At 34.3% G+C, this 23589-nt stretch overlaps 3 protein-coding genes across 8 annotated transcripts; 2 read left to right on the top strand and 1 right to left on the bottom strand.

Annotated features, from left to right (window-relative positions):
- Positions 1-937: 937 nt before the first annotated feature.
- On the bottom strand, positions 938-3719 carry LOC120136096 (agamous-like MADS-box protein MADS3). The gene is made up of 10 exons (XM_039152207.1): positions 3576-3719; positions 3313-3522; positions 2310-2385; positions 2178-2239; positions 1951-2050; positions 1817-1858; positions 1620-1661; positions 1369-1514; positions 1157-1280; positions 938-1084 (listed from the first exon to the last, which is right to left on the bottom strand). The coding sequence occupies exons 2-9, from the start codon at positions 3492-3494 to the stop codon at positions 1193-1195; spliced, it is 738 nt and encodes a 245-aa protein (XP_039008138.1). The 5' UTR covers positions 3495-3522; positions 3576-3719; the 3' UTR covers positions 938-1084; positions 1157-1192.
- An 8307-nt stretch (positions 3720-12026) lies between these two features.
- On the top strand, positions 12027-14155 carry LOC120136104 (histone deacetylase complex subunit SAP18-like). Its single transcript, XM_039152223.1, has 6 exons — positions 12027-12246; positions 12503-12535; positions 13023-13133; positions 13271-13366; positions 13695-13769; positions 13858-14155. Exons 1-6 carry the CDS (start codon positions 12133-12135, stop codon positions 13912-13914), a joined length of 486 nt encoding a protein of 161 aa, XP_039008154.1. The 5' UTR covers positions 12027-12132; the 3' UTR covers positions 13915-14155.
- A 1056-nt stretch (positions 14156-15211) lies between these two features.
- LOC120136102 (polygalacturonate 4-alpha-galacturonosyltransferase-like) lies at positions 15212-19350 on the top strand. Of its 6 annotated transcripts, none has more exons than XM_039152216.1 (11): positions 15212-15439; positions 15525-15685; positions 16212-16246; positions 16346-16405; positions 16515-16649; positions 16772-16850; positions 16943-16983; positions 17064-17398; positions 17519-17876; positions 18031-18612; positions 18908-19350. In XM_039152216.1, the coding sequence occupies exons 2-11, from the start codon at positions 15538-15540 to the stop codon at positions 19181-19183; spliced, it is 2049 nt and encodes a 682-aa protein (XP_039008147.1). In that variant the 5' UTR covers positions 15212-15439; positions 15525-15537; the 3' UTR covers positions 19184-19350. The 6 variants fall into 6 exon arrangements, with proteins under 6 accessions (XP_039008147.1, XP_039008148.1, XP_039008150.1 ...); XM_039152217.1 differs by having other exon boundaries at positions 15214-15439; positions 15535-15685; XM_039152219.1 differs by having other exon boundaries at positions 15216-15439; positions 16772-16826.
- Positions 19351-23589: the final 4239 nt, after the last annotated feature.

Here is a 23589-nt window from a genome sequence, read left to right as displayed (position 1 = left end):
GATTAACGGTCGTTTAATGGTCTGTCAAAGCCATTTTAAGTTTTGGTCAAAGGTGGTCAACGGTCAACGGTCAACTGTCAACGGTCGAGTCGGGTCAACGGTCGGGTCGGGTCGGGTCAGACCGGTTCGAACCGGTCGAAACCGGTTTGACCGGTTTTCCAGCTGCTCACTCTCCCTGCAGCGGCGCGTGTGGCGCGTGAGACCTCCTCCGGGGGTCTAAAAATTACGAAAAATTTTCCAAAAATTATTTTGAGCGATTTCGAGATACTTACAACGATCTGTTCAAATTTTTGAACGGCGGAGAGCTCGAATTTCAACTCGGCCGAATCTTTGACTACTCCACCTCCTCACGCGCCGCTGTCGACGGCGAACAAGGTTGACACCGGTGGACTCGCAACGACACAAGGAACACGATGGTGCAGGAGGTGTCGTAAACGGAGCAACGATCAGTGATGAATTTGAGATTTTCCCGGCGATCGAGCTAAATAAAACGTCGGGACTTTGACTGAAAATTCCCGACGTTTGGCAGCGTTTTGCTTCAATTAATTTGAAGGGTTTGTTTCTCGCTCGATGATGAACACAACGGTGGTTTCAAAACGACGATCGGAATTCGGACGACGTCGGGATCTAAGTCGGAAACCGGCGTAGGGGGAAGGGAATTTGGGAGTGTGGTTTTCTGTTTTTGAAACAGAAACCATACGTATATAACATATAACCCCAAACTTACCTGACTTTTTAAGGTAAATTTAGGACTTAGTCTCTAAATTTTTTTTAACTCTAAAACAAGCTCTAAGTTTTAAAATCTTTCAATTTAGTCCCCAAATTTTTGCCAATTTTCACAATTAACCTCCAATTTCAATTAAATACTATTTTGTAAATATTCGGGTTGTTACAATGTTTTAGCAGGAAAAAGTTTTGAATACTCAAATGGCATTAGTAACTGAAAATGAAATATGAAAGTAAAAAAGTGATATATATAGGCAACATCATATATCACAGTAGAGTAGAAAAATGCTCCCTTAAGATTCAGGCACAATATTTTATCTGTTGTACACTTGAACAGGTTGTCTATCTCTCTATATATATTGGCAACATTGCAAATCCCAGTACAAAAATAATAGACAAAATCACAATATATATATATATATATATATATATATATATATATAGCTATGTTCTTATAGGGGAAGGTTCATATGACCCATCCGTCGATGAAGTTGGTCTCACCAGCCATGCTTTTGGGGGCTGAAGATCCTTCAGCCTGAACGAAGTGATTGTACCTAATACAACATACAAAATCTAATCATGACTTGGAAAGCTTTCATATATATAACTTGTGATGATCTTTAACATTAAATCAAAGGTTACCCTATTTGCAAAACAGGTTCATGATCACAATCCATAGGGTGGGAGTGAGAAGAATGCAGTGTAAAGCTGATATTTTCAACTGCTGCTGCTGCACCAGAACTCCATAAACCTTGGATGGTTTTGAGGTTTTGTCCTTCTGCCTCAAGCTGAAACAGACAAAACATTAGCTTCTATATGTAATTATATATGTCAGTTACTAATACATATGAAAGTTGAAGTGCAAAAAGGATGCTTGTTGATAAAATTTTAACCTTGATTTTCAGCTGTTTGTTAAGGTCTCCAAGCTCACGCTCCTGCCAAAACATGAAAAAGCAGCTGTTAGGGAAGAGTTATGAAGCTAAATATGATGAAAAGTTCATCATGATGGGAATGATATATCATGGTAAAGTTGCATTATTATTTGGCAATAATAACACTAAAATATATTACTACACTGGCTTAAGTACACCTTTTTGCGGAGGTCTTCCATTTGTTCTATCATGATCTGTGTCTGCAGTTAAGGAAAAACATTTCTCGGTGAAGATTAAACAAGCAAATTACCACACATTTCAATCAGTTTGATGGAAATGCCAGAAAATTCACCTTCCTTTGTCTAGCCACTGCAAGAGCTCCTTCAAGCTGTTTCTCAAGGTTTTGCAGCTCTTTAACATTCAATGGTCCAAGTTCCTCTCCAAGCAAATGCCTGATATAATCATATAAACATATATTTTTTCAACTAGAAAAACAACAGAAACTTCTTCTTCTTCTTTTTTTTTTTTTAGAAATAAGATGTTTTTTGCTAAAATGGTGATTAGAAAAAACTGCATAACCTTTGAGTGCGTTGCAGTGCTTCATATTTTGCCTTCAACTTGGTTACCTCTTGGTACCAACTCTGTAGCAAATGAAAGTCAAGCTCACTAATATTTGCAGTATGTAAAAGAAATTGTAGTGAAAAAAAGAACCTGTGTTTCGCGTTCAAGGCTGTTGTCCTGAGGAGTAACGCAGCAACGCTGGTATCGCTCAAGGGTCTTGGTCATACTGCAAAAATGAAACTATACGAAGTTACTATATAAACCCTATATCACATCTTAATTTTCAAGATCAACCACTATGTAAACATAGTGATAAATAAATTACAAGTGTAAAAGTGATATGCTTCATATCATTGCAGGTGAAAAAGAAAAAGAAAAAGTACTAGACTACTAGTAGAACATTGGTTAAAACTTAAAACCAGAAGATCAAAGAATTAAAAGACATGAAGGCAAAGAGTCATTCAGGTTTCTCCACTGACCAGTCACTACTAGTTCATGCTTCTCTTTTTGGTTTTATCTGTAGAGTGAAAATAAAAGGAAAGGAAGAAAAGAAAAGAAAAGCAAAACCCTAGATCTTGCAAAGAGACTCGGAGGTCATAAGGCAAAAACCTAGTCTTTTGATTGGATTCTGAGAACAAAGTCATCATTATTCTTATTCATACTGGTTTTTTTTTTCTTTTTCTTTTTACTTCTTTCAGGAGGAAGAAAAAGTCACCTTCGTACTAGTAATTCAACACTGATCAGTGAAGACATATCAGTTCACAAGCAGCTGAAGACCCGGTTAAACTTAAGACATAAAAGAGAGATAAAGGATGTTCTTTTTTTTTCCCTTCTGGAAATGAGACGAAACGTGTCGATCTTTCATTGGGAAAAAACTGGTAAACCCAGGGTTTCCCATAAATGATCCAAAAGCCAAGGAAGATCGTAAGAAGCCATAAAAAAAAGTATAGATTTTATCGTGTGTTTGAAGAAGCATTGTTTTGCAGTTAAGTTGGAGATAAAAACTTGAGAGAGTCAAAAGAAAAACCAGATTTTTATGGAGTTTTACACAGAAATGGAAGTACAACGATGACAAAAAACATCATATACATGCATAATAAACAAAATAGAAATGAAAAAACAAAATAGAAACACACATATACGCGTAGCCTACCCTGAACTGCCAAACTCATAGAGCTTGCCACGGCTGGAGAAGACAATAAGGGCAACCTCAGCATCACAAAGCACAGAAAGCTCATAAGCTTTCTTCAGCAAACCATTTCTTCTCTTGGAGAAGGTCACTTGTCTGTTGATTTTGTTCTCTATCCTCTTCAGCTCCACTCTTCCTCTCCCCATCTCTCTCTCTCTCTCTCTCTCTCTCTTTTCTCTTGAAATTTCTAACTTTTAGAACAATGAGTAGTGCCTGAGTTCTTCTAGAGGTGGGGTTTCGTTGTTATACAGAAATGGAGGTTGAAGAAGATAAAATTTAAGGGTATACTAAATAATTGCTTTGGTTTGGTCCGAGAGAAGTGAAAGTTTAAAATGGTATAAAAATATAAAAATAGATATGTGGAGCAGGAAGCTTACTGGATCTTCTTTTTGCAATAAAATGGAAATCCCATTATATTTCTTCCTTTCTCTTTATTCTCTTTTCAGTTTTAGTTTTTCTTAGCATTTCTGTATTTTCTTTTTCTTGGTCTACGTGACTCTCTTCATTTTTCCATGATCGATAGAGTAAACTGAGTTTTATTTTATTCGAATTCGACTTAAATATGTTTATTTAAATAGGTTTAATATAATTTTTTTTAATTCTCTCACTTTATTGTAGTATAAACAAAGATTCTCCTCGTCTCAATTGCCACAAAAGAATTTATAAGTGAATAAAGATCAATACGAGCATTGAGACTCAAACTCTATATTGTTATTTTTCTCTTAAATATTATTCTCCTCAGCCTTGATCGTCTAAGGAAGAAGGTCGACTTAGACTCACAACTCTTATTTTGGTGCCTCGTGTGATAGATTCAAGTTCAATCCTTTAGCAGTTCCAGTTGTAACAAATATAAAAAAATCCTTAGAAAAATCTAGCTTTTAAATTTTATATTTAATCCATTTGCTAAAATAATTATAAATATGATTAACCTATTTAAGAAAATCATACAATCATTCAAATATGATAATAAAATCATAAAAAATATAAATATTTTGAATATTTTAACAAAATATATACATTTTTATTTTTACATATTCTTTTTGCATTTTTTTACTTTTAAAAGAATTTAGAATATTCAAAAACTATTAAATGCAGAAAAACATTAATATATCTAAAATAAACTTATATGATTTAAGTATTTATGTTTTGGAGTTATATTTTTTTCCAAAATTTTAATTTATGTTTAATTTATTTTAAATTTTTTTAAAATCCATGAAAACGTATAAAATTAAAAAATCATTAATTTTTTTTAAAAAAAAGTCTTAGAAATAGGAAAAACTTCTGAATTTTTAAAAATACATGTTTCATTTGCTTATAGTTGTAGTAAGATGACTATTTTGTCCAGACGTATGATATCCGGAATTGCAGCTACGAATTAAGAGTTCTCTTTTATTTTATCTTTTCCGATAGTTTAGAGAGAATAATATTTTTTATTTTTTTGGTTACAATAATTTTCTTTATTGAAATCGTTTGAAGGGTTTAAAAATTTTCTTTTAAAAAATTAAAGTGTGGAAAAAATTATGTTATTTGTTAATAAATATATTTAACGTTAACTTTTAATAAATTATATATCATATCTTTATTCGTAAATAATAATAAACTATAGATTATATCTCGACAATTTCAATTTTCCGAAAAATAATTGTGTAACAACCTGGAAAATTGGGAAAAAAAATTTTAATTAAGTAATTTTGCGGAAATTGAGAATTAAATTGAAAGTTTTTAAAATTTGTAGCCTGTTTTAGAGTTAAAAAAAATTCAGGGACTAAGCCCTGAATTTACCCTTATAATGTCGGCAGAAATTTGGTTATATATGCATGTTACATAAACCAATTGCTCAAATTACCTTCCCAACGCCAACTTCCAAACTCGATTCCGACGCCGTCCGACTTTCGATCGTCGTTTTGAAACCACCATCGTGTTCGTCATTGAGTGATGAACAAAACCATAAAATCAATTGAAGTAAAACGCTGTCAAACGCCGGGAATTTCAAGTCAAAGTCTTAACTTTTTTTAACACCACCGTCGAGAAAATCTTAAATTCATCGTCGATCGTTGTTCTGTTTTCGACACCTCCCGCACCATCGTGATCCTTGTGTCGTTTCGAGTTCTTCGGTGTCCTCATTGTCTCCGGAGGCGGATGCGCGTGAGGAGGTGAAGTGGTCAAAATTTCGGATTTGTTAAAATCGAGCTATCCACCATTCAAAATTGTGAACCGAGCTTTGTAAGTGCCTCAAAATCGGTCAAAATAATTTTTAGAATTTTTTTTGTAATTTTTACGACGCCGGAGAATGTTTCACGCGCCCCCACGCGCCGCCACTGAGCGTGGGGAAGTCTCGGCCGCTGCTTGAAAACCGGTTTGACTGGTTTGCCGGTCTGAACCGGTTCAACATGACCCGACCGTTGACCGTTAACTTGGGTGCTAGTTTTGTAAATATTTTAAAAAGGGTGCCTCATCTGTAATTAATTATTGTTAGGTGATATTTATGTAAAACCTCGGGTGTTAGTTTCGTAAATATTTTTAAAAGGGTGTTAGTTTTATAATTAATTTTTGTTAGGGTGATAATTGTGTAAAACAGTTGACCGTCGTTGACCTCCTTTGACTAGAACTTTGACCGGCGTTGACCAGCCATTAAACGACCGTTTAGTTTTTTCGAGTATACCTATCATGACATTTTTCGACGTTCATAATTCGTTTTTTGGGACTGTTTTTTCAAATTCGAACCTGAAAGCCTCCAAATCGTCAGTCAAACCCGTTGACTTTGACAAAAAATTCAAATTTTCGAAAGGTCATAGTTAATGTTTTTCGACGTCCTGAATCTGATTCCGAAGTTTGTTTTTCCAAATTCTGACCCGAAATCCCTGAATCGAGCTTATTAACCCAAAAATGCTTAGTATTTTAGCATTTTGATTATTTAATTAAGATATGGTTATGAAATTGATTCAGTAAGATATTTTATGAAGGTACTCGTGTTTCACCTGAGAGAGGATCAGTTAGGTCTGGTGTTGTCCGTTCGGTTCATCATATCAGTCCGAACCGCGTACTACGAGAATTACTCGTAGGTTTTCATAAATTATTTAAATAAAGATTAAGATTATTTATCTTAGGATTCCAATATGGATTTTTCTAATTCGTAGGATATAGCGCTGCAGCAGAGCATGATCGACAGACCCAGTAGTAGGCTTCCCTATCCGATTTCTTAGACTGTTACAGGTGTGCTTCCTGACGGTGTTATTTTACTGTTTTAAACTATCATCTAAATTGTTTCAAATTGGTGATACTATTGAATATTATTACGACATGATACCTGATTTCTTAATACCGATTACCCAACATTTGATTTATCGAATATTACTGATCTGATTTATGGTTCCGAAATTTCTGTACATGACTTTCAAGCATGAAACATTTTCATGTTTTAATGGATTAATCATCATTTTCACTTGAATACATACATGTTTATTACTGTCATTGGGGGGAATAATGTTGGAAGAAGTATACCTAGAGGCTCCTCGGTTTTGTGCTCAGGACTTTATTGGCTCCTCGGCTGTGTGCTCAGGGCCTTACTGGACTTGACGGTGGGTGTATGGTTCTGGGGTACCTACACATTTTGGACTTGACGGATGGGGGTAGTGTTCATATTTTTAAAACATATTTGATAACTGATTTTACTGGAATATTTTATTAGTATGTTTTCATACACTGTATGGAGCATACTGGCTTTTTAGCTCATTCTGTAAATTTTACCCTTTCAGATAACAGCAGACCGTGATCTAGCAGATTTGGCATCAGGGGAGATCAACTACTTTTACTTTGTATGAACGTATATCTCTATATATTTCCAGTTGTATTTGGTGACATGTATTTTGTTATCGTTTTGGATATATTCGTACTATCGATATTTTGTTCCGTATTACCTCTAATGTTTTATAAGTTGTTTTAAATATAAAAAGAATATATGAATGAGACATGTGACTGCTAGGGTTTGGATCTAACGTTCAGACCGGGTCTAGGGGTTACAAATTGGAAGTGTGAATGCTAATGAGTACATAATTGAGTGCATTAGGGGGCCTAATAGTATACAATTTTGGAAAGAAGCAAGGACCGGGGCAAAAGAGAGATAAAAAATATACAATTTTGACATGTGCAATTCTTGGAGTATTGTTTTGTAGGCACAAGCAGCCTGGGGAAAATGTCTCTCTAGTTCCTGTTTACTTAGTTCATAATCAGTTAATCATACTGTTATTATGTACATAGTTTCATATTTATTCATTTTTTCTAATACAGTGAAAGAAGATTAGTTATCTTATAAATCTAATTAAAGTAACACGTTAATTAAAATTAGAAAGAAATTAAATACGGTTTCGTCACTTGGGTCATTACGTTTATTAGATGGAGTAGCAAGAAAAACATGTTTAAGTATTTGGTTATTTGTCTAAGTCATAAGGTTTATAAAAAATTAGTAAGATTTATAAAGAATATTAGGCTCAAAAAATATACTTATATAAAAATAAACTCATTTAAAATATGGATCAGACTCAAACTTTAATATTTGTAATATAATTTATATCATGTAAAAATTAAATTTACAATAATATGTAATAATATATCGTAAGTACTAAAATTTGATCAAGTTGCTCATATATAAAAGAGTAACAAATATTTTTAATAAAATTAAAAAGCATATAAAATCATTCAATATTGTATAAAATAGATTAAATGTTTTTAGAAATTATAAAATAACATGTACAGATAGAAAACGAGTTTGAGTTGCCCATTTATTAATCTTATGCATAAGATCAATCTAGGGATGGGCATGGGACCCGAACTTGAAGGGTTCCGACCCGATCCAGTTTTTTTTAAAAAAAGAATTGAGTTCGGATTAGGTCGAGTTTTTTAAATGTGATGTTCGGGTCGGGTCGAGTTTGGGTTTAGGGTGAAAATTACCCGACCCCCAAAATATATAATCTTACTTTATATATTTATGAATAATTACAATAATACCCCTCTATATATATATTTTTTTCAATTAAGTCATTGTTTTTATCGAATAAAAATAATATTTTTATTATTATTTCGGGTCGGGTCGGGTTAAGTTTTTAAGTTATATATCGGGTCGGGTTTGGGTCGGGTGAACTCTTGTTTTGGTCGGGTCGGATTTCGAGTGGAGGATTCTTTGTTCTCGGGTGGGGTGGACCAAAAAATATCCGACCCAACCCGACCCATTCCCATCCCTAGTTCAATATGACCTATGAATAGTTGAATGCCTCTAGTAGAAAGGAGCTTGATGTCCATTAAGCAAAATTTCAAGTGTTGGGAATAATAAGACAAAGTAAAAAAATCATTTTCGTATAAGAAATTAATTAAATCAATTTTAAATATAGTCGGAGTTCATATATCCTACTAGATAAAAGGAGATTGATATGATATCGATTATGAGTTTTGAGTCATATATATGATTGTTCGATCGTGATTCTAGTAAGAGATTGAATTGCAAGCTTGATGTAAACATACTCTCCATGGCTGTTTGAAACTCTTTAACCCTTGCTCGTGTGATGGGGCCACTTGGGTATTTCTCTGAGTCTTTGATATCAGCGATCATATCAGAGATGTTAAACGTTATAATATTATGTTTGATTGATGATAAACAAGCATGAGTTGGTTCCATGATGCCATAAAAGGGACAACCATCTAGCACCGGCAGTTGCTATAATACGGTAAATTCCTTTGTTGCTATAGCTGTTTCCTTGATTGGGAAATAATAGTAGCTTACAAGTTTTAACCTGTAACAAATTGAGTGGCAAACGGCATAGTTTTGTTTTGCTTTTGTTGTTTCCCGAGTTTGCTGTTGCATCCTCCACTCTGTATGGGTTTCAGAATGGGAAATATTGTATTTTAGGAAATGGAGAAAATGACAGACTGGGAGAACCCTTGTTCCTTTTATGCACATAAGTAAAGCACAAGATATTTGTCAGGTTTTTATCATCCCTAATAATCCAGACTTGTATTAATAAAGACGGTTGATGGATTCCCATGTTGTAGCAGTTAAACAATATCTGTTTTTACACAACCCTCGGCCTACCTCTACAATAATTGATGGACTTGTTTGGTTCAATAATGGAGTTTGGTGCTATGATTAGTTATTATTATTATTATTGATGGTGGATGTCTTAATTTCCATAAAATAAGAATGTAAACTTAGTAAATATCAGTTTATGATATAATTCTATTAGGTTAATATTGGAATAATTTTTTCATGTTTGTATAAGTTAGGGATAACGTCAGGTTGAATTGAGTCGGATTTTTTTATCAATTTGATTGTGACTCGAGTAACATATTCCTCTATTTGATATTTTATTTGATATGGGTTTCTGAATAAAAATTCATTTCTAACTCGATCTAACATAATTTTTTATTCAAAAAATAAAGAGATAATTGAACAAATAAAAAAAAAGACATTATATTAATTATCCCTAAATATATAGAGGGAAAATATAGAGTATTATCCCTAGTTGAGTCAAGTCAAAATAATTTCATCCTAAATCGAAACTTGACTCATCCTGACTTTATCCTTCATAAAATTTTATTGGATCTGAACTAAAAATTCAAAAAAATGACTTAATTATCTCTATCAACCATAATGTTATTATAATTTTTTTAATGATCATAAGTTTTTCAAATTTGACTGCAAGTAATTTTATTTTTTACTTTAGCAGTACATTGTAATTACAAAAGTAAAGCTAACATCCACTAATTTTTGATGAGATATATTAATTATTTTAAATATATAAAATATAATGTCAAAATCAAATGATTCATATGTGGTGTAATTTGACCTAAGAATTGAATAACCCAAGCCTAATCATTCGGAAATTCTTAGAAACGTGAAAGTTATCAAATGGATTTAATTGGAAATAATTTTAACAATTTCAAGTTATGATTTGGGTATTGCATAAAGCAACCAGTTTGCTTCATTTGCAAACGCCAGGATTCGAATCTGTGACCTTGCTTAAGAGACCTAGTGCCTTATCCCACTAAATCAACTGATTGTTGGTGATTTTTCTAAAATAATTGTAATTATAATTATATGAGTCGATAAGATAGTTTAATTCATTCATTTAAATGAATGAGGATTTTGTAATAAAATGTGCCAATCCATAAGTTATATTGATACGAATCATTAAACATTCCTTTTATATAAATATTTCCCCATTTTTGTTTATGAACCAAACTTGCTAAAATACAATTAATAGAATTAGCGTGGCAATGTACATATGAAAACCCCTAATAAAGAAACACATCCCTATCAGTACAAAGAGGGTGACACGGTTGAGTGAAATAAAAAAAGAATACTAAAGAATAGTAATTTCCCCCTAGTGGCAAAGACAGCGACAGACTGGTGGGAATACCGAATACTCTCTTTCATCGGAGCTCTGTAATGCATGAATACGACTGTGGTGGTAGTGGGTAGAAAAGGTTACCGTTTGTGGAATGCTTTGATTGTTGGGACAAAGCTTTTTTAATGCACACGTTTCCATTTTTGGTTATGGCCCTTCACCATCAGCTGAGCTTTCAGTTCTTGCCACTAAAGAATGCTGTGTCTCACCGTCCTTTGGGGGGTGGAGATGGAACAAATAGTACGTACTCCAATAGAGACTCTTTTTTTCTATTGACAATTTGATTACTCAAATCATATTAATTTTAAATGAGATTATTTACACCTCTCAAGGATGATTAATTCATTCGGTGATAAAAGAGAGCGTTATTTTATTAGAGGATTTAGGTTCGAGCATCTATATTTGTATGTTGTAAGAAATTAAGAGAATTCGAACGAATAGTCTTGTAATTACTCTATCATGCTAAACGAACTGATAGGTAATTGATTTTATTTTTCTTATACCATACTTAATATAATTTCGTTACATTGTAAATTTCTTTGTTTTCAAATGGCCTAACCTAAAAAGTTTATTGTAAAATGCCTTAAATTGAGTTATTAATTGTAATGAGCTAAAAGTACAATTTTTATGAATTAAAGGATTATATTGAACTAACTAATTTCTAACGGGACTAGAATTAAATTTTACCATTAATACTAAGGGAGACGAGGCGGATGAACAAGTTTGTCTCGAGAACATTTTGAATTAGATCTAACTTCTAACCCCAAAAAAAGAAAAATTGCACTAGTTTTGCTCTGTTTTAAGGGAGGATTCTAGCCCTAAGATTTTCATTTGTTTTATAATAGAAATTAACCATGTTTAATAATTTATAAACTATTTGGTTATTTGTCATTCACTATTGATATCTTATGATTACATTAATTTCGATTATATATCAAGTCAAATTACGTTTAATCATTAAACGAAGAAATATATATATATATATATATATGTATCAAATTTAAAATCTGACAACAAATTTCTTCCAATTGAACCGAAGAAGCATCGGTTGTAATTTGTAATAGTTTATATCATGGAAAGAAAGCTTGAAACTTGGGGATGGGGTGAGTAGCTATATTATTGGTTTTGGGCGGACGGAAGTTCTTACTCTGGAATGGGCTACTAAAGCAATGCAGGGTTGGATCGAGTGGACCAAAATGATAGCAAAAGTAAAGTGAGTTTCTCCCAATTGAGCCCAAATCCGAGTTACCTTACACATATACCACCATCAGCTAAAAAATGTCGAGGTCAAGGGACCTTTAAGCGCGGCTGTGCTTTTTCGAAGCTGGAACTGGGAAGAACAAACTGCGAATAGAAACTTCTGGATAGATAGAGAGAGGGGAGAAAGATGGCGGGAGCAGCAGAGGTACAAAAGCGGCCGGGCGGGAGACCATTCCCACCATCGGCGAGAGGTCCGCCTCCGCCCCCTCGCCCTCGCTTTGAGCCTGTTGATCGCGAAAAGGTACCCCTCTCTGTTTTTTTTCTGTTTCTATATCCCTAAATAATTGGAATTCTAGGGTTTCAGAGCTCTTAATCTACGTATTCTTAATTTGGGAATCGCAAATCTGTGATTGTTGCATAGGGATTGTACTGTTAACTTAATTATCTTTCAATGCTTAACTGCTCAGCTTGACTAAATATTTTTTGGTTTTAATTATGTGTCACTCATTAAGCCTCATCTTTAGGGTTATGATCATTTTTTTCCTTCTGGCATGCAGACTTGTCCTCTCTTGCTTCGAGTTTTCACTAAGGTATGTTACTTTATTTTCATAGCTTAATAAGTCGATTACATGCTCAAGCTGCTATGGTCTTGGGATGCGTTTTTTGATCTTGTAGTGTCAATTTGTCATTACCTTTGCTATCTTGGGTAAAACCTGCAAATCATTTTGGATTTTCCCATCACTTTGATTGTTCTTTGAGCCATAGAAACCAACATTGTTGTCAGCGAAGTTGGTTTATGGAGTATATTTGAAATCTTACCTTCGGTATCAATATTAGGAACGTTAAAATTACATTTATAGAGCAAGCTATCTGCAGGACACTTGGTGAAGTTTTTCTTTCCTGCGAAGATGCTCTTGGCAAGAGCTGTAGCATGCAAGAGATTTAGGCATGTAATAGAAGGAGCTTCCTCTTCAAGCCGTATTTCCCATTATGTTTTTGTCCAGATGCAATGTTTGTTTGTTTTTTTACATATTGAAAGTTCTTCAAACTTATGCTAACTCATTGGTAAATCCACAGATTGGTGGTCATCATTCTAAAGAAGATTTTGCGGTGAGAGGCAAGGAGCCCAAGGATGAGGTTCAGATTTATACTTGGAAAGATGCTACACTTCGCGAGTTGACTGATCTGGTATGCCAATAATGTTAATGTAGTTTGTTAAACTGCCTGTCTTGTATCAATTTTATTGGTAGTTTTGTCTTCAACATTCTCTTATTTATTCATCAGTCTTTCCACTTTCGACCCTGTTGATTCTACTTCTTCTACAGGTGAAGGAGGTAGCTCCTGCAGCAAGGAGAAGAGATGCAAGACTGTCCTTTGCATTTGTATATCCTGACAAGAATGGCCGTTTTGTGGTGAGAGAGGTTAGTTTTTTTTCTCTTCTCCATAATTTTGACTCCTTCCATATCCTGACAAGAATGGTCTTATGATTAATAACATTGTGAGATTAATTTGTATCTTGGCTTTAGACACCTTGCGAGGCCAAAGTCTGTCAGATTAATAACACATTAGTAATGACTCGTTTGCATTATATATTAAAAGTTATGAACTTATGATGAGATGAATGGAATTTCAACGTGGAGAGATGCCTTTATGAATATGGTGTAGTTTAGTGCATATATTGTGTAGTTGATACATGAATTGTTGCTGTGAAAAATGTTTGGATTATGATGTATTTTATTTCTTCATCAGGTGGGTAAGACCTTTTCTTATGGCAATGGGAGGCGATTAGATGACAGCAAAACTTTAAATGAACTTAGATTCGAGGTAGGTCAAATCTCCCTTGCAGCAGCATCATTCACTCTCTTACCGATGCTCAAGCTTTGTCATTAATCATTTCGATGACGAAATGCAGATTGGAGATTACTTAGACGTGGCTATAATGTCAGCCGAGCTCTCTAATCTCCGATAAGTGACATGGGAATGGGAATGGGAAGTGGTGCAGTGCCATTACCCCCATTAATTTATCCTACTATGTTAGGAAATCATCAAGAAGATGCTAGTACTGTATGATTCGAGTTCGTAAAATGTTGGAAAAAGGAGTGGTGCTTGTATGGAACCCGTTCATGTTATGTCCTTTGTAAAATTTTAGTATTGTTGCTTCAGATTTTTGGGTAGCTTTTTAAAACCTTTATGGCAGTATGGAAATGTCAGAACCTGTTGCAACTATTTAAGCTTTATTGTTATTGAGATGGTGTCTTCCTGCCTAGTGTGGATGGCAATTTGAATTGTGGATTTGGATATCTAATTTGTTTTTTTGGCAGGTTGGAATACTACAAATTCAGTTAATATTTAGGTTTAAATGTTAAAATTCCTACCTAGGCATCTTAAATATTCATCACTTGTGTAGGTACAGATTTGGATATCAACGTCCAACTCTAGATTATATAAAGAATATATTTACTTGTAATGAGATTTGGATCTTGAAATTTTAGTAAATCTCAATTTAATTTTTTTGTGGATTTATATATTTGATACATGATCTAAATGTAAGTCTTTTGCATATTTGTTGTTAAGTGAATAATAATAATTAATTGAGATTCGTATAGTAATACTTGAATGATTTATTAATGAAAATAATCCAGATTTTAAGATGAATTTACATATTAAAAATTAAATCCGTAAATGATTAATACTGATAAAAGTACAGTATACATGTATTTATCATATATTTAAAAATTCAAGTAGATTGGGTAGACTATCAATTTAGGTATTAAAAAATTAAAGCTTAATCTGGTTCTTTGGTAGTTGAAACTCAAACTAAAACCCAATAATTAATAGGCGAGACTCACTCGAGCATTCATAGAGTCAAATCATTTACTAGTAAATTGGCTCCCACGCTCAAAACTACCGACTTTTATTTCACAATTAACGTTAATTCGAACAATAAAAAATTGTTAGAGGGAAAATACAAATAAGCAGTTGGGTTGGTTGCGTTGAAAACGACATCGTATGCGTTGGTTACAACTTACAAAACCTGGAAAATGTGATTACAAGTAAGATAGTAATAATAATAATTTTACAACAATAATCCGCAAATGTATATCATCTCTCTCCCCCAGGAAGGGATGATGTGAAGGATAAAAAGAGAAAAGAAAAAGCCGGAAACCTGGGTGGTGGTTGAAGATCATCTGTTCATGGTTTCATCTCCTGAATTCGGTCTATTGTTTGCTTAGGCAATCATATTAACACATTCTTTTCCAGAATTTTAATTTCTTAGCCTTTTGATAAATATTTTTTTGTTAAAAAGCTCTACTCCACTGCGACTCTTCCCTTTCTCTACACGCTAAGCAGTTGTAATCCTTTTTAACTAATGAAAAACATTTGATTAGCACTGTAGTGTTGTTCTTGCTTTACTATGGATTTCCACTATTACTAGCTTTGCTACGGATCTGCTGATTGTTCATTGTTTCACGAGATCTCTTCACTGTTAACTCGTAATTATCCTTTCACTTTTTTTATTCTGATTTTTCTTTTCTTTTTTGTTTTTTTTCTCACTGATTTATTTTTTGTTGTTCTCGGGCTTTGATAGACAATGGCGTTGAGGCGGGGACTATCGAGTTCAAGTGTGGCTGTACAAAGGAACAGAAGTTCTAGATCTCGATTGCCTATTGCCATTCTTGTTTTCTTCTCAGTTCTCGCGCCACTTGTCTTCTTTGTCGGTCGAGGGCTTTGTATTTCTGGTTCGTTATGTTTCCTACTTCCCCGTCCCGTATTTTAAGCAGCAATTAGCAGATCTCACGTCGCCTTTGATGTCATTTTCACTCCGATAGAAATTGGAATGTGCCTTTCTTTTTTAAATTGATTCTGAGCTTTCGTTAGTGATCTACAACATTTTGTTTGACTTCTGATCTGACTAGAAAATTTTAAAATCAAATTGTCCGACTTCAGTTACTCGACATTTGTCGGTGATTGTGGTGTTTCTAGGAACTTTCAATTTTAACTAAAATTTTTGCTTCACTTCAATCAACATTTTTGTAATAATTGGACTTTTAAGATAAAAACCCTGCTGATTTTCTGTTGAACAAAAATTCTTCAACCAACGAGCATAGCTAAAGTTTGTTCTATTGCTTTGTGATTCTAAAATTGAGATATGAGTTCAAGTGTGTCCTTATCTATTTGGCTTCTTAACTTTTCAATTTTGCAACCGGTTTGGTGTTTTCTACTTGATTTTAACTGATCTTGTACCAAATATTGTTTCTTGTGCAGATCAAAATGGTTCCCAAAGTGGTTTTAGCGAACAGGTTGCTTATTTAAATGCTTTTCCATTTACATTAATTATATATCTTGGATTACAAACTTGACGGTGTACTCTTTTGATTTCAAATGGTTGAGTTTTGCAGACTGTTTATTGGAGAGAAAGGTCAGCTCGTCAATCTGTCAAAAACCTTTTCACTAAGGAGGTACATGAATGCTGGAGAATAATCCATATGAGTTAATCGTGTTTCTTGCTTTGACAAGTGTTGGATTTTAACTGTCTATTATATGATGCCACACTTAAATCAATTTTAGGTTATTGATGTTGTAACTACAAGCATGGCTGATTTGGGGCCACCGAGTCTTGATTCTTTTAGAAAAGGCAATTTGTCTGCTTCGTGGAAAGTTGTTGGGGTGGAGACTTCGGTTGAGGATAATGCTGTTTCAAAGGTTAGAGTAATAGTTATGTTGTACCTTACCAGTCACATGTATTGGACGCTTTCTTGTTTTTTACAGCCTTTTTCTATGAATCGCTTTCCAAATTTAGTTACTGATTGGTTGATGTTTATTAGATTCTCTCATCTTCAAACCAAAAGGCTACTGACTTGAAACAAGAAACGTCTCAAGATAAAGTGGGAAATTTTCTAGATGGTAACTTATTCTCTGTTAAATGTATTCTGTTAAATGTATGCATAATGTGCTTGTTAAAATTTTGATCATGCTGAGCTGCCCGTTCCATGCAGATGATCATACACACGATACACCTGCTAAAATACTTCGAAGGGTAATTCTATCTTTGATGCATCGTGTGCTTTAGTATTATAAAGAATTTTATGATAAATGTGCTTTTTACTCGCATTGCAGCAACTTAGGGATGATAGGCGTGAGTGGCAAGCTGCTGAATTGGTGCAACAAGACGAGAAAGCTACTGTTACACTTGAAAATGCTGCCATTCAACGATCCAAAGCTGTGGACTCTGCAGTTCTGGGCAAATACAATATATGGAGGAGAGAAAATGAGAATGATAAGTCTGATTCCACAGTGCGCTTGATGAGAGATCAAATTATAATGGCTAGTGTTTATGTAAGTATAGCAAAGATGAAAAATAAGCTTGACTTGCAACAAGAACTGCAGATCAAGCTGAAAGAGATACAACATGACTTAGGAGTGTCAACATCTGATTCTGATCTGCCTCATAGGTAAAAGGATATTGGATCTTTAATTTCATTGACTCTGTGATGCTGTATATGTTTCCTCTTGTTTTGTTCCTGTTGATTATGGCAGTTTATAATTTTGTGTTTTCATGCAACTTTGTTTAGTGCACCTGAGAAAATTAAAGCAATGGGTAAAATTCTATCCAAAGCAAGAGAACAACTGTATGATTGCAAGTCAGTTAATGGAAAGCTCAGAGAAATGCTTCAGGCATCAGACGAACAAGTTAGGAGATTGAAAAAACAGAGCACGTTCCTGAGTCAAATAGCTGCCAAAACAATTCCCTATGCAATCCATTGCTTGTCGATGCGTTTGACCATAGAATACTATCTCCTCCCCCTAGAGAAGAGAAAGTTCCCTAGAAGTGAGAATTTGGAAAATCCTAATCTCTACCATTATGCTCTCTTCTCTGATAATGTCTTGGCTGCATCAGTTGTTGTCAATTCAACTATCATGAATGCCAAGGTGATATAAACTGCCTTATTTTGCATAACGACTTAGATTACTCTTCCGTTTGCACTTCTAGAATTGGAATTGATTATTAGAACTTTTTTTTTGGGCTTAGAAATTGAGCCTCATGTACTTTCTTGACTATGTTTTCTTCTTGGTGGTATGACAGGATCCTTCAAAACATGTTTTCCATCTTGTTACCGATAAACTTAACTTTGGAGCAATGAACATGTGGTTTCTGTTGAATCCCCCTGGAAAAGCCACCATTCATGTTGAAAATGTTGATGAATTCAAGTGGCTTAATTCATCCTATTGCCCTGTCCTACGCCAGCTTGAGTCTGTTTCAATGAAGGAGTATTATTTCAAGGCAGATCATCCAACCATATCTGGATCTTCAAACTTGAAGTATCGAAACCCGAAGTATCTCTCAATGCTTAATCACTTGCGGTTCTATCTGCCCCAGGTTTACCCCAAGTTAGATAAGATCCTCTTTCTTGATGACGACATTGTTGTCCAGAAAGACTTGACTGGATTATGGTCTGTGGATCTCCATGGAAAGGTGAATGGTGCGGTAGAAACTTGTGGTCAAAGCTTTCATCGTTTTGACAAGTATCTAAACTTCTCCAATCATCATATTTCACAAAACTTTGACCCTAATGCTTGTGGTTGGGCATATGGAATGAATATGTTTGATCTCAAGGAGTGGAAAAAAAAGGATATCACTGGCATATACCACAAGTGGCAAAATATGGTAAGTCTATGAACAACCATATTTTTGGTTTCACACACACACACACACACACACACACACACGCCTTCATGCATTCATACAGAAACGGATTCTGGTTGAAGGGTCAAATCCACTGTTTTCCAATCATCATATTATATTGTACCAGATATGTATTTAGTCATATATTCTAAGTGATTGTATTATAGTTAATTATTACTATTAATGCTTAGATGCTGAATGGTGCTCGAGATCACTGGTAACACCAAGAAGACCTAGGATGATTGATGTATTTTGCATTTTCCTTGCCTTTTTCCAGAATGAAGATAGAGCATTATGGAAGCTTGGGACACTTCCTCCGGGGTTGATCACATTTTATGGTCTAACACATCCTCTCGAGAAGTCATGGCATGTACTTGGTCTCGGCTACAATCCAAGTGTAGACAAGAGAGAAATCGAACATGCAGCAGTTGTTCACTACAATGGCAACATGAAACCATGGCTGGATTTGGCTATGACAAAATATCGACCTTACTGGACCAAGTACGTCAAGTATGATCATCCCTACCTTCGCAACTGTAACTTCAGTGAATGAAGGTGATTAGGTGTGGCATTATGTTTTTCTACTTTTTCTTCTCGCTCTCTATTCCACATTGTTTATTCTTCTTTGTATTTCATTAAATTCATTCCTTAAGTGCTCATCCCATTTGAACGGGTTAATGAATTGTATGCAATGTTGACCTTTTAAGACACCCTTGATTTTTCCATTTAGACAAGATTAGGCGAGTCTTATATGAAACCTGAGTCCACTGTATTTTTTGAACAATTGGCTCCCTTTATTTTAGTATTGTTATTAGTGTTTATATCCCCTGTAAAGACTCAATTCTTGCTTTGATAAATCATGTTCGAGGTTTGTCCCTCAACAATTATGTGTCTTAAGGTTCGAACTTGAATTATCTCATTAAAGGTATAATGTGTTTTACGACACCCAAAACTGGTAGATCTTTACTTTGTTCAACGGATCTTCGTTTCTTGTACGACTGTTTGGGCCTATATCATACCTTTTGGTGGGTGTGTCCTAAAGGTTTTCAGTTATTATATCATTCTATTTTACACGCTCCATAAATATCGCAATTAAAAACAACTCTTCTCCTAGTGGCCAAATTGCTCCATAAATACTAATGTAATCTGTTTTATATTTTTTTTTATAAAATAACAATAATCATTTTTTTCTTCAGAAGTATTATCAGTCCTTGAAAGGTACAATTACCTTAACATATTTACTCAAATCCAACTCTCAGTAGACATCGACACTCTCTTCTTAACAGGGTATTATCAGTCCTTAAAATCACATTTTAACTAAACATTATTTGCTAGGAATTTGATGTTAACAACCTTATTAACGTTTTTAACAAATTAAAAAATATTTATCATTTATTATAAATACGTATTCTTGTATTGATTATCCTTTTCATTTGGGTGCGTTTGGTTCACAGAATGTAAGATTACCAATGGGAATAAAAGATTACCAGGGAATAAGATTACTGGGAATGTTGTATTTTGTGTTTGGTTGGTTTAGCAGGAATGTAAGATTACCGTGCTTGGTTAAATGAATAAAATATTATTGGAATTTATATTTGATCAAATTGTCCTTATTATATATTTGTTTTTTAACAAGTTGAATTCTACTATAATATTACTATAAGATATTTATATATTTTCTTTAAAAAAATTAAATTCATATAATTTTTTTACAAAATTGAAAATATAAAAAGGTTTAATGAAAAGGTACAATTTTATTTTAACCCCTGAACTTCATATAAAATTTTAATTATAGACTTTTTTTGTAAATCTAAAATATTTTAAGGATAAATTTGTAATTTAACCTTCGTAGAATTTTTATTATTCAATGACAGAAGAAGGATATTTTTGGAAAAAAATTTAAGGGCATTTTAATCCAAAATACCGATAATCCAACAATACCTAAGGGAAGGGATGTAATGACATTCCCGATAATATACCCAAAAAATCCACTATTAATAATAAAACATTACCGGGAATTAGATTCCCGACCAACCAAACGGGAAAATGTGGATTTCATTCCCATGGGAATCTCACATTCCCCGAACCAAATAGTATTAGCTTATACGATACCCTGGATTTTGGGTTAACAGTTAGTTTAGGTTTAGTTTATATAGCTGAAGTAAATCTATAGTGCTTAGCTTAGCTAGATATGGAGAATGCACATCTACTAATTATTCGGAAGCAGGCTGTTGCTCTATTCCTTGGACCCACAATGAGATCCAACATATAAATGCTTCAACCCTACTAAAATGTGTTAATTGCTTTCTTTATCCCCGTCACTGAAATTAAAGATATTTCTCTTGTTGAACCCACATCGAGAATGCTTCAAGGGTTTTCATTTCAGCTTTGTAATGTTTCCGAGTAAATTCTAGCAAAGTTGCCCAAGTAAATTCTCTGGGTATATCCTTGGGTTTTCTTCATTCGCTAAAGCAGCAGCTGGTGTTACCGTCTTGTACATCTTTTTGGCACACCAATAACGCGACTCATCTTCTCACTGTCCGATTATTCACCACTGCTCTATGCAAGCAGCTCTCGTAAATTCCGTTTGATAGAGCCTGTAAAATAACAATTTTACTTGATGTTACAACCAAGTTGAATATGTATGTATGTATTGAAAAGACTGTTTCTTTTCATGGAAGCTTGGATAAAAACCTGCGAACGAAGCTACTCGAATGAATATCCACAAGTTTCTCCTATTTTTGCTTCTCGGAGATTTGCATGCGGAAAAACAAATGCATGCACCGATGAAATTGACAAGGAGAGTAAGGTGAAGGATTGAGAAGTCATTAAACGAAAAGAAATGTTTTTTGGTGATGGTTTACAGGAAAAACACATAAGTTGCATGTCTAATTCAATCAAAAGAAGAAAAAAAATGAACGAGTCAAACCTTGAGTTATGGAAGTAAATAAAAGAAAAATGGAGGGTTAAGGAAGAAGAAGGGAATACCTGCGTGAGAATGATGGGGGACTCATTTAGACATTCCTATTCTCAGTCAACTGCCCCTTCTATATAATGATTTCATTGTCAATTTTAATGACAGGGATACGGGAAATGTTGTGCCAATCTTTTCCTTTATCCTTTTGGCAATGTTCCTTCAGCAATGGATAATTCACAATGAAGAGATACAAAAGAGAACATGGGAGCATCTTTGTTGGCGCTTGGAGCTTTGGACAATGGTATATATACAATCTTTGAAGAGATGTGAGGTGTTGAAAGCTCTTAAAGTCCAAAGACTTTAGATTTGGAAGATCAGAGATAGTGAGAGATGTAAGAGAAGAGGGCAGCAGATGTTCATCTGGAAAACGCTTCATCTCTAACTCTGTATCCGAGAGTTCGAAATATGTAAGTGAAGGGAGTGTTTGTAAACAACGTTCCCCTTTCCTGATCAATCTCGCAATGATCTTATCACTCCCTAAGATAGTGATGTATTTTAATTTGGAGGGCAAAGCTTCTGGAGATGACTCTATTTCTGGACAACCTCCTATTGACAACATCAGAAGGGATGGGAAGGTGGACTGCATTTGCTCTGGCAATGATTTTAAACTTGTACAATCCCAAAGATGAAGTTCGGTCAAATTTGTGATGGCTAATCCGTCTTCAATTTGAAAAGATATAAAGTATTGGCACGAATGTATACTCAATGAACTGAGACTTGCTAGATGCTGCTGGTGAGAGTCCTTTGAAGCAAAAATGAACTTCAAGTCTTCACATCCCCAGAAAGAAACATTATTTAACATAGGGAATGATCCTAATGGGAAAGATTCTAGTGGATGACACTTCTTACTTCTTATCTGCAAGGATTTAAGGGATGTACACAACAAGGTTTTGGAACAATTCAAGACTTTGCAGCTTATGATGCACAATTGCTTCAGCTTAATAGGCACAACAGAGTCGGGAAGGGATGTGATACCAGAAAAATTCCGCATGGACAACTTTTCAAGATGAGTGCATTGTTGCAGCATCTGTTCCAATATGGAACCGTTGATATTCGAATCTCCAACAACCAACTCTCGAAGCCCGCAGGGTAATGGCTCCAATTGCAATGCATTTCATTTCTCTAACTCGAGTTTGAAAATGCTTGGTGCTGTTGGAAGCGAGCCTCCAAGCTTCTCACAATCTTCAATCTTCAGTTTCTTTAAAGAAGGGAGGTGTTGGGGCAGAGATTTGGTCAGCTTGGGACAGTTTCTTAGGCACAGCTCTTGCAAAAGAGAGAAAACTTCATCACTCCAACAAAACCATTCTTCCCACTCTGTCATATCCTCAAAGCTTAGAATTTCAAGAGATCCAAATGGTTTATCCGAAGCGTGCCCATTCCCTTAGAACTCATCACCCACTGTTACCACTCCGCTGAACCTTGAAATAAGGAGAGATTTCAGAGATGATAATTGCCCAAGTGGTGGCAAGTAAATGCAAAAATTACAATTCCATAACTCCAAAGACACGACATCTGAGATGGAAGAATGCCCCACCCATTCCGGAAATCTCGTGCCATTGTAGCTTCTAATAACAAGATGTTCCAAGTTTATACGAGGCTTCAGTTGTTCAAGTTCTTGTCGATCATGCTTTGAATCGCCATCAATATCATCATTTTCACCCCATATCAATTCCAATCCCTTAAGGTTCACCTTATCTTTCAAATTGGTAACCGAAAATATTATCATGTTTTATTTTAAAAATTATACAAATTTATAACATTCTCTATTATAATTAAACAGTTTTACATTTAGGACTTACAACCGAAAATATTATAAAAAATATAACATAATCGATTATAACGGAAAATGTTACTCTATATAATCTAAAAAAATCATACTCTTGATAAAATTTTCGATTACAACTAATTTTATCACTTTTTAATATTATTATATTAACAAGTATTTTAAAATTTCCGCAAGAGACACAATCTCAATTTTCATC

The sequence above is a fragment of the Hibiscus syriacus genome, unplaced genomic scaffold, assembly GCF_006381635.1.
Source record: "Hibiscus syriacus cultivar Baekdansim isolate YM2019G1 unplaced genomic scaffold, ASM638163v2 tig00110621_pilon, whole genome shotgun sequence".
Classification (NCBI taxonomy): Eukaryota; Viridiplantae; Streptophyta; class Magnoliopsida; order Malvales; family Malvaceae; genus Hibiscus; species Hibiscus syriacus.
The sequence above is the reverse complement of the archived record's forward strand: the minus strand, read 5'-3'. Positions and strand labels throughout refer to the sequence as shown.

Excerpts from the sequence above, each read along its gene's own strand:
- LOC120136096 (XM_039152207.1), bottom strand. The coding sequence starts at position 3,494 with ATGGGGAGAGGAAGAGTGGAGCTGAAGAGGATAGAGAACAAAATCAAC. Across the intron at positions 2,386-3,312 it reads TATGAGTTTGGCAGTTCAGG|TATGACCAAGACCCTTGAGC; the intron begins GTAGGCTACGCG and ends TCATTTTTGCAG. Across the intron at positions 1,515-1,619 it reads ACAAACAGCTGAAAATCAAG|CTTGAGGCAGAAGGACAAAA; the intron begins GTTAAAATTTTA and ends TGTCTGTTTCAG.
- LOC120136104 (XM_039152223.1), top strand. The coding sequence starts at position 12,133 with ATGGCGGGAGCAGCAGAGGTACAAAAGCGGCCGGGCGGGAGACCATTC. Across the intron at positions 12,247-12,502 it reads AGCCTGTTGATCGCGAAAAG|ACTTGTCCTCTCTTGCTTCG; the intron begins GTACCCCTCTCT and ends TCTGGCATGCAG. Across the intron at positions 12,536-13,022 it reads TGCTTCGAGTTTTCACTAAG|ATTGGTGGTCATCATTCTAA; the intron begins GTATGTTACTTT and ends GTAAATCCACAG.
- LOC120136102 (XM_039152216.1), top strand. The coding sequence starts at position 15,538 with ATGGCGTTGAGGCGGGGACTATCGAGTTCAAGTGTGGCTGTACAAAGG. Across the intron at positions 16,650-16,771 it reads AGGATAATGCTGTTTCAAAG|ATTCTCTCATCTTCAAACCA; the intron begins GTTAGAGTAATA and ends GATGTTTATTAG. Across the intron at positions 17,399-17,518 it reads GATTCTGATCTGCCTCATAG|TGCACCTGAGAAAATTAAAG; the intron begins GTAAAAGGATAT and ends AACTTTGTTTAG.